General features: G+C 37.4%; 1 protein-coding gene across 1 annotated transcript in view; it reads left to right on the forward strand.

Moving 5' to 3' along the window:
- Nucleotides 1-15,181, forward strand: part of dst (dystonin) — a 168,406-nt gene that overhangs the window by 64,317 nt on the left and 88,908 nt on the right. Inside the window, 6 exon segments of the mRNA XM_058795815.1 lie at nucleotides 4,594-4,760; nucleotides 6,220-6,332; nucleotides 7,433-7,539; nucleotides 9,229-9,348; nucleotides 10,019-10,114; nucleotides 10,213-10,340. Coding sequence (XP_058651798.1) covers nucleotides 4,594-4,760; nucleotides 6,220-6,332; nucleotides 7,433-7,539; nucleotides 9,229-9,348; nucleotides 10,019-10,114; nucleotides 10,213-10,340 — 731 coding nt within the window.

Below are 15,181 nucleotides of genomic sequence, written 5' to 3' on the forward strand. Positions count from 1 at the left end.
ATGAGGACAGTGACGTTTCCTCAGCTGTGACAGCAGTGTTAGTTTCTGTTGCTTGCCGGGCGCCTCGATCTCTATAGTGTTTGTTCTGGAGGATCAGGGCAAAGGGTGCCGTTTCAAAGGTCACTGAGATTTCAGTGTGTTGGCAGCGTGAGAAGAAAGGGACGGGCTGTGAAGCGAGGCCAGTGCAATACAGGAAGCAGAAGTTTGTTTGGAGTCTCAGAGGGATTCATATCATCTGCTCCACTTTGGATATTGGGACTATTCGTCTGACATCACCTCCGTAACCGAAACACTCACAGGGAAAAGATGGCTGTTTCCTGGGATAAGAAACTCTTGAACTTGCTGAACTTGTTTACAGCTGACAGGAAAAAGTGAATCTTTCTTGATGGGCAGCCTTGTTAGTATGAGCAAGTGCCATGGGTAATATGTGTGGATGTGTGCGAGGCTCTAAAGAGGAGTGTTATGTTGATCCCACGAAAGCCCCAATCAGCCCTGCACCAAAGGAGCTCAGTGGACGCCGATACTTTCAAAGGAGGAAGAAGAGGAAATCTGCAGAGTTCAGTGCTACTGACTCTTTGAGAAGCCATGGAGTCGAGAGCTGTAGGAGTGATGACCTGGAGGATGTCACATCTGGTAGTAATTCCCTAAATCAGGTTGGTACGTTGAACTCGGAGCAAGACGAGATTCCAAGACCCAGGCAGCCCAGTATCAGCCATGGGGTCTATGTTGGAGAAGTCCCAGTTCTCCGAGGTAAAACCGGCAGAAGACCGGGTGTACATCAGATGGATAAGGACAAAAGCAGGCCCACTGCGGAGCATAATCTACATGGGGTCACCAAGAGCTCCAGAAGCATCGCTTCAAAGGACGGGCTCTTGGAAAAGAAACTCTTGCGGAGGCAGTTGAGGAGGGCGGTGAGTTTTGGTGCGGTGGAACATATGCTCCAGACACTGAGAGGAAAAAGCTCCTCGAGGAGCAGTGTGAATCATCAGCTGGAAAACATGGAGGGCTTCTCCAAAATTATATGGGACACTCAAGTGCACAGGAAACGGAGGAGGGCCCATACTTGCTCGGGAGGTTTAGTTTCCCAGGCTACTTTGGAGACTGTCCAACAAGATCTAAAACATGCTTCTACTGAACACCAGGAGGTAATAGCAGCATCTGTCAACATATGAGATGCAATTTATGGTGCAACGCTTCAATTTGTGTAACATTACTTAAGAAATAATGTCTGCTAAACATCATACACCCTTTACTCATGATACACACCAGGTTTACTCCATGTTGTAATTGCCATAATTGCTAGATGGCAACACTACTTTGTAGTGGTCAGGCTGTGCAAGTCGGGGCTCTCAGAAAAGTCAGAGTTTACAAGTTGTTATTTTGAGTTCTACAAGGACGTAAATGATTTTTACAAGTTTAAATATCGTATTTATGGTAATTCTGACATGATGTGAATATAGCTATACAACAGCCTTGATTGGCTTGTTGTTTTTATAAAATAGTTACTACGTAATAGACATATTTAGGCCAAGTATAATTACTTTTACTTTTATGCATTTGGTAGACTCTTTTATCCCAAGTGTCTGCATGCATTTGATCAGTTCTTGCATTCCTTGGGAATCAGGTATCATGACACTGTTAGTGCCATGCTCTCTACTAGTGTTGGGCGATATGCTCAATTTTCATATCGTAATATCGTCAGCCTGTGAAATCGCGATACATGATATCATCGTGCTAATTTATTTAATTATATACTGAAAGTGAACCAACTCCAGCATAAGGCTAAAAGCAGCCAAATGTTTTTAATATGACTGAATTTGTATTTAACATGATAAGAATTTAATAGAAACATTGTAGGTTACTAATTATAATGCTTAAATTTCCTCAGTTATTCAAACAGCAGCTACAGAAAATGAGCAAAGAACTTTTACATTACCGAAAAACATCACTTCATCACATAGACTTCAGTCTAGTGCGAGTTTATGCGCTTTAAAAACACTCCCGTTATAATCAGTGAGGCTATCTACACTGAATGATTAATACATCTTTTACATCGCACACACATCTGCACTTTGTTATTATGAGAGAATTTGCAAGAGAGCTAAATTCAGTCAGCGAGTGTGCAACTAAACGCCACTGTTTGAGTGATGACTCATCTGAACGCATCTGATTGGCCATTGTGTTCATAAACTCATTGGAATTGTGTGTGATGGGTTAAAACACGCAACACTGTAAAAATGCGGAAAAAGAAATATGATGGACAAAATAAGCCCTAATGATTAATTAGATAGTATTACTAGCCTGATAATAATAATAATGATAATAATAATAATCGTCTTGCTATCATCCGTGGCATCAGCCACAGGCGACATCTCTGACTATCATCGATACACAATACTATCATCTATCGGCACAACCCTACGCTCTACTGTTTGAGACACATTCAAATGAATTTAGTCGGTCTTTCCACTAGAAGATACTAAGGGGAATATTTGACTACTGTGTTGCCTTGTGATGTAACTAGTAACAGGTACTTTGTGTCATAGCTGTGACTGTATTCTTTATTTTAGCTATATTGACCCATCAGCATCTAGATACTCCCAGAGTTTCCGTAATGTTGTTGTTCATCTTGAGGGTCATGGCAGAGGTTAGTCAGGGCTGACATGTTTTGGTGTGTTTGATTCTTGGTTTAATAGCTCAGTCTTTCCACACCCACAGTCTACACACCATGTGCTCTGCTGCCTTCTGAGAAGCTATAATTACACCAGCCAGCAGATTCTTTTGAGTTGACTTGAATGTCAGCACGTACATGTATTGTACACTTAGCAAGCTGTGAATGATTATTAAGCTGTTGGTTTTAATATGTGGTGGTATAATGTGTTTTCTTAAATCAGTAGGTGTTGGCTTAGCTTTTGCTCCAGGCATTTGATTTTAGAGCTGCAAATCCTTTTTAGCAGCGTGAAGTCATGTGAGATCTGTAATGGTCAGTGGAAACGTGTGTGTGTGTGTGTTATCGGTCACTGTTCATTAGTCATCATCAGCATATTTCACTGCTATATTCAAAATACATTTAATATGATTTATTGCTTTGATGGAGACTACTATAAATAGCTCTAAATGAAGAAACAGAGCAAGCAACCTGTGCTGGTAAATCACTGATCAAATGTCACATGAATCAGCCTTTCTATGTGCACCAGCTGAGCTTCATTGCTGAAACAGCAGAAAACAGACATTTGGAAAAGGCCAAAATACAGATATTTGCTAATATTAGATTAGTAAGTCAGAAACTGATTCCTTTGGCTATAATTTAACAGTATCTATGCGTGGGGAAATGCATTACATAGTGTAGTGCATTTTTGTGCAGTGCTAGCCTACAAGTGATTAGGGCTGGGCGATATGGGCAAAAATTCATATCTCTGTATTTTTGGGCCGATTTGAGATATACAGTATATATTCGGTATTTTTTATTTATTTAGTTTTTTTCTGAATTTTTTTTAAATCTATATTTAATATATATATTTTACATACTGCTATTGTCCAACAAAACAATAGGCTACATATTAAAGGCTATGAAAGCTAATAAAGTGAATGTAACAATGTAAGCCTATATATTATGTGCAAAAAGGGGTCAATATCACATTTTATTCTAACATTGTAACATTACAATCTAAAAACAGAAATAATGCTTTTAAAGCAGAAGTTAAAGTCACTAAACTAAAAATGAAAATAAATAAGAACAAAAGCTCAGACTTGTATTTGGCTATTTTGATTTCCACATTACAGTCACTTTACAGTTATTGGAGGCGAGCCGCTTTAAATTATACGAAACTATAAACGATACTATCTTACGAGCTTTTTTTTTTTAAAGCCCTTAATATAAAGCTTGTCACATGTTTAGAACAAATTGGATTATGCATTTTATCCACAGCGGCTGAGTCTGTCCTCTATATTTTTCAGATGCCCTCGTATCAAACTACTGTATATCGATATAAACGGTATTGCCTCATTCCGTATCACTTATAAAGAATATATCGATATATCCTACAAACTCGAATTACAAGTGATCACATTTTCATGATGGAGTGGCTGTCGGCACCCAGGTGTAAATACTTGCATTTAAATAGTCTTTTTGACCTGCAGTGGGTGTAGCAGATAAGGAAGACATCCAAAATGTGCAGTATAATAAATACTATAGCTTTTATAATATTTATATGCAATGTTATTATACTATAGACAGCATTCGTTACTACACAGGATGTATATCTGCTACCTGCTACTCTGGAGTGCAGAAAGTCTTTATATTACTGCTGTGATGATTTCACAGCAATTTTCACATGTATTTACATAGAGGTGAAATGATTAATATAAACAGTTAATGCATTTTCTGTATGTACTGTACATGATATATGTATTTTTATTCATTCTTTATTCTAAACTCTTGAATTTACATTATGACAAAAACTACATTCATTTCAAAAAAGCGCAATTCTGCTATATTTATAATATATAAATGCTATATAAATAAGACAAGGTTTGAAAAGAAGACTCTTAGCTATGTTATAACAGATGTTCTTAACAAAAACATGCCTGCAGATCTCGGACATCCACGTGACAGGAGAGTCCGAGGACATGACAGCCAAGGAAAGACTTCTGCTGTGGTCCAAGCAGATGACCGAAGGCTATGTAGGCGTCCGCTGTGACAACTTCACTACCTCGTGGAGGGATGGACGACTGTTCAATGCTATTATTCATAAGTACAGGTAACAGCTCAGCAATATTCATTTCCCAAAAAAATATCCATGTCCAAATATGCATGACTGTTTTTATCTGGTTTCATGTGTTAAAGGGCATGTAAATAATGACTGAATTTTCAGGAGTTTTTTTTTTTTGCTGTTGTTGGTAAACTATGTTAAGCCGTCTTTTGTATTTGTATGTATCTAAACACATAGGCTCTGTTTAAAAACTTGGCGAGTTGTCTTGCTGTCTACTGTCTTCACAGGCACATTTACCACATTCCTTGTCTTACAGTTTACAGTTCATCAGTTCACGCTATCTCAAAGAAATACAAATCATTTAAATTTCATAGAAAATGTAAAAACTTCATTTTATGTTTTGTCATATAGCCCTCCCCTTTAATCACTTTTCATATAGGGCCTACTTACATTTCATGTATAGGGCCACTTCATGCATTTTCTCTGATCGGATAGCTATCAGATCGCAGAAAGACCAGGTATAAATGCCCTATGAAATACATTTGAGACAGATTGCAATCTGGTGCATCTCAAACGCCTTCAGGAGATTCCAGACCAGTGTAAATGCATGTGGTTTTACGGTTCACAAAATGTTCAAGAAATAATGGTGCGAGTGAGTGTTATAGCTATAACTGTATATCTGATTTGAGAAAGTACATGCAGTGACAAATGTAAATAGGTACTTTTCACCATCCAGTCAATTACAGATGGAGAAAACTAAGTCTTTGCCTAATTTCTTGAAAATGCCGTTTCACTCCGAAATAAATTGTTACATCATGGAAGTGACATGGGTTACGAGTGATGTTTCAGAGATTTACTGTACATGCACATATACATTTATTTCTCATCTCTGTTCTCAGAATGATCTGTTGTGCTATTATAGTCATAACCTGCTCTTTATAGTTTGGTGAAATGTTGTTTTTCCTAACAGACACATGCACAGACAGTTTTCAGATGACCTCGATTCTAAATAGTTACTTTTTTGTGCAAAGATATTTCTAGCCGTGACTATTCCTGTCAGTCGGGGGTTTAGTAACGAGTTAATAATGATCCTTATGCGTGAATCTCACGAAACCTGTCAAGAACATGCCTGGCTCATTTTCCACCCCAGAAAGAAATCCAATTTTTCCTGAAGAAAACGAAGCCTGTTTTTGAGGCTGGTAAGATAGCTGTACTAAAGTAGACTTCATTTCCTCAATGCTAAATGTAATTGTTCCTTATATGCTCTTTATATAAATGATGTCTTTGACACAGTCTGACATTGATTTCTTCTGGGGATTTACACAGACCCAGTGTTACTCCAGAGTCAGTTTGAGTAAATGAAAATGTCTGTCATCATCAATCAAATACTTTTTGATTAAAGCAAGATCTCGGTGTGTAATATAAAAACATATCTGACACTGAAAGATATCAGACATGCAGAGACTGTGGAATAAGATTGTATTGTCATGGTTCTGTCTTAATTCAGGCCCGACCTGGTCGATATGAGCAGAGTATCAACACAAAGTAGCAGATCCAACCTAGAGCAAGCGTTTGGTGTGGCCGAGCAGCTTGGTGTGGCCCGACTGCTGGACCCAGAGGGTGAGTTTCAGCGCCAGACTCATGTCCTCATGCATGTTACGTCATTAGGTATTAGTATACTGTCACAAACAAAGTTTATTGGTGGCACATGTGTAAACTGCATTTAAAAAATATTTATCAGTTATTTATTTTATTAGTTATTTATTTATTTATTTTTTAAAGTGGCAACATAATCTGCCATTCATCCTGCATTCATTGATTGGCTAACCCTGTTGAAAAATCCAGCATATGCTGGTTACGTATGTTCTGAAGCATGGCTGCTAGTTTGAGTTGGTCCTGAGCTGGTCATGTGCTGGTTATGAGCTGGTTTAAGCTGGTTTAAGCCTAGTTGCTTAGGACCATCTTAGAACCAGCTCATGACCAACTAAGGACCAGCTTAGAACCAGCTAAGGACCAGCTTAAACCAGCTCATGACCAGCACATGACCAGCTAAGGACCAGCTTAAACCAGCAGCCATGCTTCAAAACATACCTAACCAGCATATGCTGGATTTTTCAACAGGGACCTCAGCTGCCCATACTCTTCTTTACTTTAGAAATCCTCTTCTTTTTCACCTCTGCTCTACTTTGTTTCAAATATCATTAGAAAACAAATTCATCATCATTATGCCACCGTTTTCTCATTAAACACAATTAGGTTACCAACCATTTCACAAAAATGACACCATAGAGTATCTTTGTTTCTTTTGGTGATGTGCGAGACTCTTGAGATGCGATTGTTGTCTCAGAGTGAGAATGAGCTGCTTCTTAACACGACTCTACTAAATGTCTGAAGTGACCCGTCATTGATTCAGCTTTGACGTGTTGTTTTGTGGTGCAGCACAACTGATTCAGTCACCAGAGCTGAGGTCTGAATGTCAGATATTTCGCCCTGCAGTTTCACAGTATTTCATGGTCATTTGTAAAACAACACTGGGATCTAAGAATAGTATTCAATGCCCAACACTATCCTCAGCAGACTAAACAGTGAATTCAACACTTAATAAAACTGTAAACTGTCTGTGATGGATTTTTCCTGGAGGAAAGGTTATTTGTTGCAAAACTGTTCAATGTTTTATAATTTTGCATTCTAACTAATCAAATGCTTGTCCATTCGAGCAGATGTGGACGTGTCGTCTCCCGATGAGAAGTCTGTTATTACTTATGTATCAACGTTATACGACGTCTTCCCGAAAGTACCAGATGGTATGGAGGGCATCAGTGCAAATGTAAGTACAATCACATGTAGCTATAATGTCACTAACCCTGTGAAAAAGAAGTACTCTTTAGCATAGTTTTGAAAAGAGTATGGTTACCGAAAAAATACTTTAACAGAATATACTGAAGTGCAAACTTAATGTAATGTTTTCAGACTTAGTTTAAACTAATATTAAATGCAATTAACTGAACTTCAGAGTTATTTTTGTAACCATGCATCTGTACAACTTTATATGTACTTTCATAATTACTGCCAAATGGCCTGGCAAGCATGACAATGGTAAAAAAATATATATTGATAAACTAAAATATACTATGGCATCTTTATTCTGAAATTTGTCATTTATTTAAAGACATTTGTAATTTGTAATGAAGGTACAATTTAGTACATTTAAAATGTAATATCGAATAACACACTTACTGTTATAATTATAATATTAAAATGATAATAAAAGTGCTTTACACATGCTTTAGCATGTTAGTCAAAACATTAAAATAAGTGTACTTTAACACAACAAAAAAAAAATCAATGTACTTTAAACCTCAATTTGACATTTTGAGGTCAAAAAACAAAGTGCACTTTCTGAAATTGTACTCTCTTTAAGTTCACTCAAGTGGCATTTTATTAGTACTATATTATATTTAAGTACACTACAAATGCATATGTAATACAATTAAGCACACTTCTTTTTCACAAGTGTTGCACTGAAAATCAATTAAAGGGATCTGTGTTAAATGTAAGCTCTAGTAAAGCATGTCGAGTTATTTTCCTCTGTCTCTTTCACCTGTCTGTGACTGAAACACAAAAATACTCTGATTTCAGCCATTACTCTTCTCTGAGGATACTCAGGCTGATAGTACATAAACATCTCAAGGATGATATTAGCTACCGGACTTGCTGTAGTCAGGCTTTAGCTCGGTGGGCTGGTGAATTTGCTTGGTCTATGCAAATAAACGTTGTGTCTAAATTTTCACATTACATAAGCATTCCATGTTTCTTGGAAGAGTTGGAGGCTTGTTATGCAGGAAATGAAGTGAAGTTGGAAGCTCCTAAGGAATCTGTTGATTCTTTGGAGTCATTCCCAGAACATTGGATGATTCTGCTTGAGGAAGAGTATGAAGTGTACAGTGAGGAAAATAAGTATTTGAACACCCTGCTATTTTGCAAGTTCTCCCACTTAGAAATCATGGAGGGGTCTGAAATTGTCATTGTAGGTGCATGTCCACTGTGAGAGACATAATCTAAAAAAAAAATCCAGAAATCACAATGTATGATTTTTTTTACTATTTATTTGCAGCTGTATCATACAAATAAATAGTTAAAAAATCATACATTGTGATTTCTGGATTTTTTTTTTTTAGATTATGTCTATCACAGTGGACATGCACCTACGATGACAATTTCAGACCCCTCCATGATTTCTAAGTGGGAGAACTTGCAAAATAGCAGGGTGTTCAAATACTTATTTTCCTCACTGTATATGCTGGTTTCCATTTAAGACACACTGACCTTGAATCCAACATGCTTGCAATTCTTGAATAAATTAACAAATGAATACGGTATGAAGGAAATACTTTTAGAAAGCCAAGAAGTGACACGTCCTGTAAATTTATCCCATATTGTGTTTACATTTTTCTTAGAATTAAAGTGAAATGTATAGATTTTAAACACAAGTTGATTGGTGTTGTTCCTGAAACAGGATGTGGACATTAAATGGGTTGAATACCAGAACATGGTGAAGTACCTCAGCCAGTGGATCAAACACAATGTGACTGTTATGGCAGACAGAAATTTCCCCAGCAATCCTGTGGAACTTAAGGTGAGATGCCTCACACTTTCATATTGCTGTTAAGAATGTAAGTACATATTTTTAAAACTGTCTACTCGGTGGGTCTCCTGAATGGCTAGTTCATTTTTATTTTCTTTCATGAAATTATGTAAATAATGTAAATTGAACGTGTATGTAAACATACATTTTTTTAAACATAAAAAAGAAATCCATAAACCAGACCATATATTTATTTATGCAAAACATTATGTTCTTTTTTTATTATTTGGAAGTAAGATAATATAATATAATAAGACATTGAGGTGAACCAGTTTTACATTTTGATTTATGAAAGGGCAGATATATCTTAAATAATAATTTGTCAAATATCAGACATTTACAGATGTGCTTTTTCAGCGATCAGCAGCTGCTGAGACTCTCTGATAATCCCGAACATTAAGCATTGCTTAGTCTATTGTAGCCTGAGGCAGATTAGCGGTACTGGCTCAGAGGATTTCCATGGCAAATAGGTAGCGTCCCACTTGTAAAAACTACTAAAGCCTCTTTAAAGACCTGAAGAGCAGCTCCATCTTTCTCCTTGAGCAGAAGCACAGCGTACAGGTGTTCTGCGCTCATAACTCGACTGGCTATGTTGTCTTTTTCTCTGTCTGATGGATAGAAATCTCTTTTTTGTCAGAACTAACCCTTTTTAACTTTACAGGCACTTTATACACAGTATCTACAGTTTAAAGAGAATGAGATACCACCAAAAGAAAATGAAAAGGCCAAAATCAAGCATCTCTACAAAATGCTAGAGGTTTGTATCTTTCGTTTCTTTTTTTTATCATTCATATGTTTTTACATGTACTTGACACATGTAGGGGTGTCTTAACTCTGCTGTATGTTGGGATCTAGGTGTGGATAGAGTTTGGTCGCATCCAGCTCCCTCAAGGGTACCATCCTAATGACGTGGAGAAGGAATGGGGCAAGCTGATCGTGGCCATGCTGGAGAGAGAGAAGAGCCTGAGGCCTGAAGTGGACAGGTATGAGATGATTTACACACGCTATCTCTCCATCGCTATTTCTTAATGAAAGAATATGGGTGTGGATTACATGCATTCCATTGAGGAATTCAGTTGACATTTTTGACATTTACATTTATTTATATATATACAGGTGCTGGTCATATAATTAGAATATCATCAAAAAGTTCATTTATTTCACTAATTCCATTCAAAAAGTGAAACTTGTATATTATATTCATTCATTACACACAGACTGATATATTTCAAATGTTTATTTCTTTTAATTTTGATGATTAGAGCTTACAGCTCATGAAAGTCAAAAATCAGTATCTCAAAATATTAGAATATTACTTAAGACCAATACAAAGAAAGGATTTTTAGAAATCTTGGCCAACTGAAAAGTATGAAAATGAAAAGTATGAGCATGTACAGCACTCAATACTTAGTTGAGGCTCCTTTTGCCTGAATTACTGCAGCAATGCGGCGTGGCATGGAGTCGATCAGTCTGTGGCACTGCTCAGGTGTTATGAGAGCCCAGGTTGCTCTGATAGTGGCCTTCAGCTCATCTGCATTGTTGGGTCTGGTGTCTCTCATCTTCCTCTTGACAATACCCACAGATTCTCTATGGGGTTCAGGTCAGGCGAGTTTGCTGGCCAATCAAGCACAGTAACACTATGGTCATTGAACCAGCTTTTGGTACCTTTGGCAGTGTGGGCAGGTGCCAAGTCCTGCTGGAAAATGAAATCAGCATCTCCATAAAGCTTGTCAACAGAAGGAAGCATGAAGTGCTCTAAAATTTCCTGGTAGATGGCTGCGTTGACTGTGGACATCAGAAAACACAGTGGACCAACACCAGCAGATGACATGGCAGCCCAAATCATCACTGACTGTGGAAACTTCACACTGGACTTCAAGCAACATGGATTCTGTGCCTCTCTTCCTTCAGACTCTGGGACCTTGATTTCCAAATGAAATGTAAAATTTACTTTCATCTGAAAAGAGGACTTTGGACCACTGAGCAACAGTCCAGTTCTTTTCTCCACAGCCCAGGTAAGATGCTTCTGACGTTGTCTCTGGTTCAGAAGTGGCTTGGTAGCCCTTTTCCTGAAGACGCCTGAGCGTGGTGACTCTTGATGCACTGACTCCAGCTTCAGTTCTCTCCTTGTGAAGCTCTCCCAAGTGTTTGAATCGGCTTTGCTTGACTGTATTCTCAAGCTTGCGGTCATCCCTGTTGCTTGTGCACCTTTTCCTACCCAAATTCTTCCTTCCAGTCAACTTTGCATTTAATATGCTTTGATACAGCACTCTGTAAACAGCCACACCTTTCAGTAATGACCTTCTGTGACTTACCCTCTTTGTGGAGGGTGTCAATATTCGTCTTCTGGATCATTGCCAAGTCAGCAGTCTTCTCCATTATTGTGGTTTCAAAGAACAAGAGATACCCAGAATTTATACTGTAGGGATAGTCATTTATTAAAACTCAAATGTAAATATTCTAATATTTTGAGATACTGATTTTTGACTTTCATGAGCTGTAAGCTCTAATCATCAAAATTAAAAGAAATAAACATTTGAAATATATCAGTCTGTGTGTAATGAATGAATATAATATACAAGTTTCACTTTTTGAATGGAATTAGTCAAATATATCAACTTTTTGATGATATTCTAATTATATGACCAGCACCTGTATATATATATATATATATATATATATATATATATATTGGTATCATATCAAACTAGCAACAATACAACATTTTTAATTTTGAGGTTTTTAGAACTAGAATATTTTTTAGAAAGGTATGTTTGTAATTTATAAGGGTCAACTGAACTCTTGTGAGGTTGATCTGATTTTAAAGTGATTTTTTAATATGTCATATGTAGGGCTGGACGATCGATACATTCCCATTAAAAACATACTACCACGTCTGCGCTAGACGGATGTGTGACCGTTGCGCTCGCATGTTTTGCTGCGTCTCACACGTGAGTGGTGCGTTAAAAGATTTAAAAGATACACGCAGCGCTGCTCATCATTGTCAGTTCCAAAACAGTGGACAAATCAGAAGACCCGGGAGGCGGGGCAAGCGTTTGTTTACAGTAGCATTCTTGAGCGCTGCGTCTCGCAGTTTTAGACACAAAGACGTGTTCTGTGTGAACGGCCAGTGAGAACCTAGAGTGTATGCATATAGAGTGACAGGACCAGATCAATGAGATTGTGCCATGCTCTTTCTCTTAATCAGCAGTGTTCTATTTGCATACATACAGATTTTCGGTCAAATCGCCCAGCCCTACTTATATGTCTGACTTGATTAGCTGGATCAGGTGTGTTTTAATTAGGGTTGAAGCTAAACTCTATTAATGAGGTTTTTATTGAGCTGTTAAGCTTCCTCAAGTCTTTAGAAAGTCCATAGATTAGTTTTACAATCATTAATTGTGTTGTCACTTGTGGCATTAAGAAATAAGAGCATGAGTGCGTTATGGTGTTTGAGGTGTTTTTAAAATTCAGTTGCAAAAATGAAAGTTTGAATCATTTTCATAAAGAAGTTCAAACTGTCCATGGCAGTGATTTAATTAAAGGTGTTTTCACTTAAAAATGTCCACTAAAGTACTTCTGCATATCTCAGCCAAATGTTCAGTGACACATTATATGTGACCTTGGAGCACAAAACCAGTCATAAGTAGCACAGGTATATTTGTAGCAATTGACAACAATACATTGTATGGGACAAAATTATCCATTTTTCTTTTATGCAAAAAATCATTAGGATATTAAGTAAAGATCATGTTCCATGAAGATATTTTGTAAATTTCCTACTGTAAATATATCAAAACTTAATTTTTGATTAGTAATTTGAATTGCTAAGGCGATTCAACTTTAAAGTTGAATCAACTTTAAAGGCGATTTTCTCAGTATTTGGATTTTTTTTTTTTTTGTAACCTCAGATTCCAGATGTATCTCGGCCAAATATTGTCCTATCCTAACAAACAATACATTAATGGAAAGCTTTCAGATGATGTATAAATCTCAATTTAAAAAAATGGACCCTTATGACTGGTTTTGTGATCCAGGGTCACATATAAGGAATATAAGGATATAAGGAATCAAATTTGCCATGTTAGCATGTTCCAGTTAGCTCCTGCTGGTATTTTGTTTCTCCTTTGACTGCAATTGCAAAATTTGCTGTATATTCCTCAAGCAATATTTATAATACCAATATTTATTTTTTTAGTTTAGTAGGTGTTTAATCAGTGCAGAGTTCTTAAAAGAGGTTCTTATTTTTGGAGGGTTCTTGAAAGAGTGAAATTAGCTTAAAAAAACAACAAATCTGGTCAGTCCTGCACCAGCCAAGCAACTGCCATTGAGATGAACATGAATGCTATTGATGGCTTACTCTATGGAGCAGCTTGCTATATGCCATTCTCCTGAAAAGTGTAAACACTGCACTGCTGTCAAAACACTGCTTTGTTTGTTTGAGCATCCCGACCAATTCAATATAGCAACCAATGGGGTGCAACTAATGGTGCGAGTTTGGTGGTGGGATATCTGCTCAATATATCTGATATCTGATCAGTTGGATATGAGGAAGTGTTCTGTAAATCTAAAAACAGTCATTGGACTCAACTATTGTGTCAAAGATTTATAAATCCATTCTTATGTAAACTGTCAAATAATGTATTGAAATGACTGTTTTGAATGTACAATTTACACTGAAATTAGTTCTGTACATGCTTCATGAATTGGGGCCATTATGTTCATGAGCTCTGTTTGATGACGCTTGTTCACACATTTCTCCTTCAGTGTCTTAGTAAAAATGTATGTAGGTAACTATTTAGGGTTAAAATTACCCTTCTATGCATTTCAAATATATGTCAAAGATATATATTTGAAAAAGATTGATATATAATATTTTTGTTATATTGCCAGGAGAGATTAGTTTTGTTTCCTGCACAGAAATGACTGTCACACCTGTGCAGTTCGCAGTTGTGTTACTCATAATGTTTAGGTGAAAACACGGTGTTGGAAATTACCTGGAAATATATGGAAATCACTCATGCTTTTGATATTGATTAGCAGTTTTATGTACACATGATTATATGTGATCCTGGACCACAAAACCAGTCATAAGGGTAAATTTTTTGTTAGGACAGGACAATATTTGGCCGAGATACAACTATTTGAAAATCTGGAATCTGAGGGTGCCAAAAAATCAAAGTTGCCTTTAAAGTTGTCCAAATGAAGTTCTTAGCAATGCATATTACTAATCAAAAATTAAGTTTTTATATATTTACGGCAGGAAATGTAAAAAATATCTTCATGGAACATGATCTTTACTTAATGATTTTTGGCATAAAAGAAAAATCTATAATTTTGACCCATGCAATGTATTGTTGGCTATTGCTACCATCAATGCTGTGAAATGGTGAAACGGTGAAATGGCTGTTAAGGAGGGAGAGGAATCTGTTGTGTGGTGTGACACACCCCCGTCTCTCAGCCTAACTGTCTGAACCTGTGCTGGATCATCTGTCTCACATGAAAAGCAACGCTCAGTGTTTTACCTGGGGCTGGTGCTGCTGTGGGCTGGCTTTTCTGCCACCGCTGCGAGCCTATAAATAGCAGCGGCTGGAAGCAGGTGCGGTCAGAAGGGCTGTGTGCGTGGATCCTGGATTGTAGATGGCCGCTGGGCTCTCTGCTGCTGATGGAGGGGTGGTAAACGTTAGTCTGTTATGATGAACAGCAACCTGGTGTACTGCAGTAGCACCTCATCAGTGAGTGACAGCACTCTGACCAGCCTGGGCTCGGCTGAAAACCTGCTCTCTGGAGCACTCGAGCCTCTGTCCAGCACACCGCTTTATTT

The sequence above is a fragment of the Onychostoma macrolepis genome, chromosome 13 (assembly GCF_012432095.1).
Source record: "Onychostoma macrolepis isolate SWU-2019 chromosome 13, ASM1243209v1, whole genome shotgun sequence".
NCBI classification, from domain to species: Eukaryota; Metazoa; Chordata; class Actinopteri; order Cypriniformes; family Cyprinidae; genus Onychostoma; species Onychostoma macrolepis.